The 1296-nt window shown below is 29.0% G+C and overlaps 1 protein-coding gene across 1 annotated transcript in view; it reads left to right on the top strand.

The window, feature by feature from the left end:
- The first annotated feature begins 220 nt into the window (after positions 1-220).
- Positions 221-1296, top strand: part of LOC108691351 — an 8585-nt gene continuing 7509 nt past the window's right edge. The window contains exons 1-3 of the mRNA XM_018199052.1: positions 221-247; positions 469-695; positions 1011-1256. Coding sequence (XP_018054541.1) covers positions 235-247; positions 469-695; positions 1011-1256 — 486 coding nt within the window. The 5' untranslated portion in view covers positions 221-234. The remainder of the gene's footprint in view (positions 248-468; positions 696-1010; positions 1257-1296) is intronic.

The raw sequence follows: 1296 nt of genomic DNA, 5'->3' as shown, positions 1-1296 counted from the left end.
TATATATATATATATTTTATACGCTTGTGTATTGTGAGAAAAAGGGTCAACGATAATATAATACACGTGCGATCTATATGATTGAAGATAATGCGTCGAGAGCATAATTCTTGTATATGTATACGCACAAGTAACCCTATATGTATTTGTAAGTCACAGTGATAAGAACTGGTAAGGGTCATTCCTTGACTTGCGTGAACTCAGTTTGCTTTCGCCGAGCTACGATCACACATCATGAAGTTCATAGGTATATACATATATTAAAATATTAAAAAATATAAATTCTGGTGTTTTAAATGAAATATTTGCAATTTTAATAATTATTATTGATAATAAGAAAAGTTTACTTTCTCCCTTGTTTCTAATATATTTTGTAAAAGTTTCCAATAATTGTGAAAAACATAAAGAAATTGAAGAAGACTGGAAAATGATAAGTCAGATAATATAAGGAAAGTCTTTCTTTTTTAGATTCCAATTTGATATCTGTGCTAGCACAAGGAAGAACATTATTCATATTCTTATTTTTAAATACCGAGATTGTCGCGCAAAGTTTATTCAGATCTGGGAAAGAATATACATATTCTTACAATGCTATATCGAGCACTGGTGTATTAGTGCCTTCCAATGTAGCTTCTTCATGGAATCTTCATGGAAAACTCGTAATTCATGCGGAAGATGACTTTATTACAATACAGGTATTTTTAAAAGAGCTATAATTTTCTTCTTTTGAGAGTAAAAATTAAGATGCAATAATTAAAGCGTTGTACGTTAACAATGTATTTCGAAGTCTTCGCTTTAATTACCGAGTCTTAATTTTTGCTCTCAATTGTCTATCTCTAATATATTTTTTATTAATCTCGAGAGTTCAATTTTATTCTTAAACTTATATATTTCTTCTTTTCGTTGTTTTATTTCCTTTTTTCCCATCATAAAAAACACGTATATGATTTTTTAAAAATTTTATTAGACATAATTATAATCTGATATAATATCTCAACTTTTTATATTAGTTGCAATCATTGAAGACGAATATGCATAATGGAAATGTAAAGAAAGTGATAGAAGACATTGATATCTACGATGATGCTGTAGAACTTTTGAAACCTTTCCGTTTATCGTACAACAAAGGTCTTATCGAGAACTTGAGCACTGAAACTGAGCCTGCATGGACGACGAATATAAAACGAAGCATAGCTGGAATTTTACAACTCGATCTTTTTAACTTGGAAAAAGAAATTGCATTTCATTCTAGTGAAGTAAATGACAAATATTTATAGATATACGCGAGTGAATATA

The sequence above is a fragment of the Atta colombica genome, unplaced genomic scaffold, assembly GCF_001594045.1.
Source record: "Atta colombica isolate Treedump-2 unplaced genomic scaffold, Acol1.0 scaffold46, whole genome shotgun sequence".
Classification (NCBI taxonomy): domain Eukaryota; kingdom Metazoa; phylum Arthropoda; class Insecta; order Hymenoptera; family Formicidae; genus Atta; species Atta colombica.
This window is presented reverse-complemented; position numbering and strand designations above follow the sequence as displayed.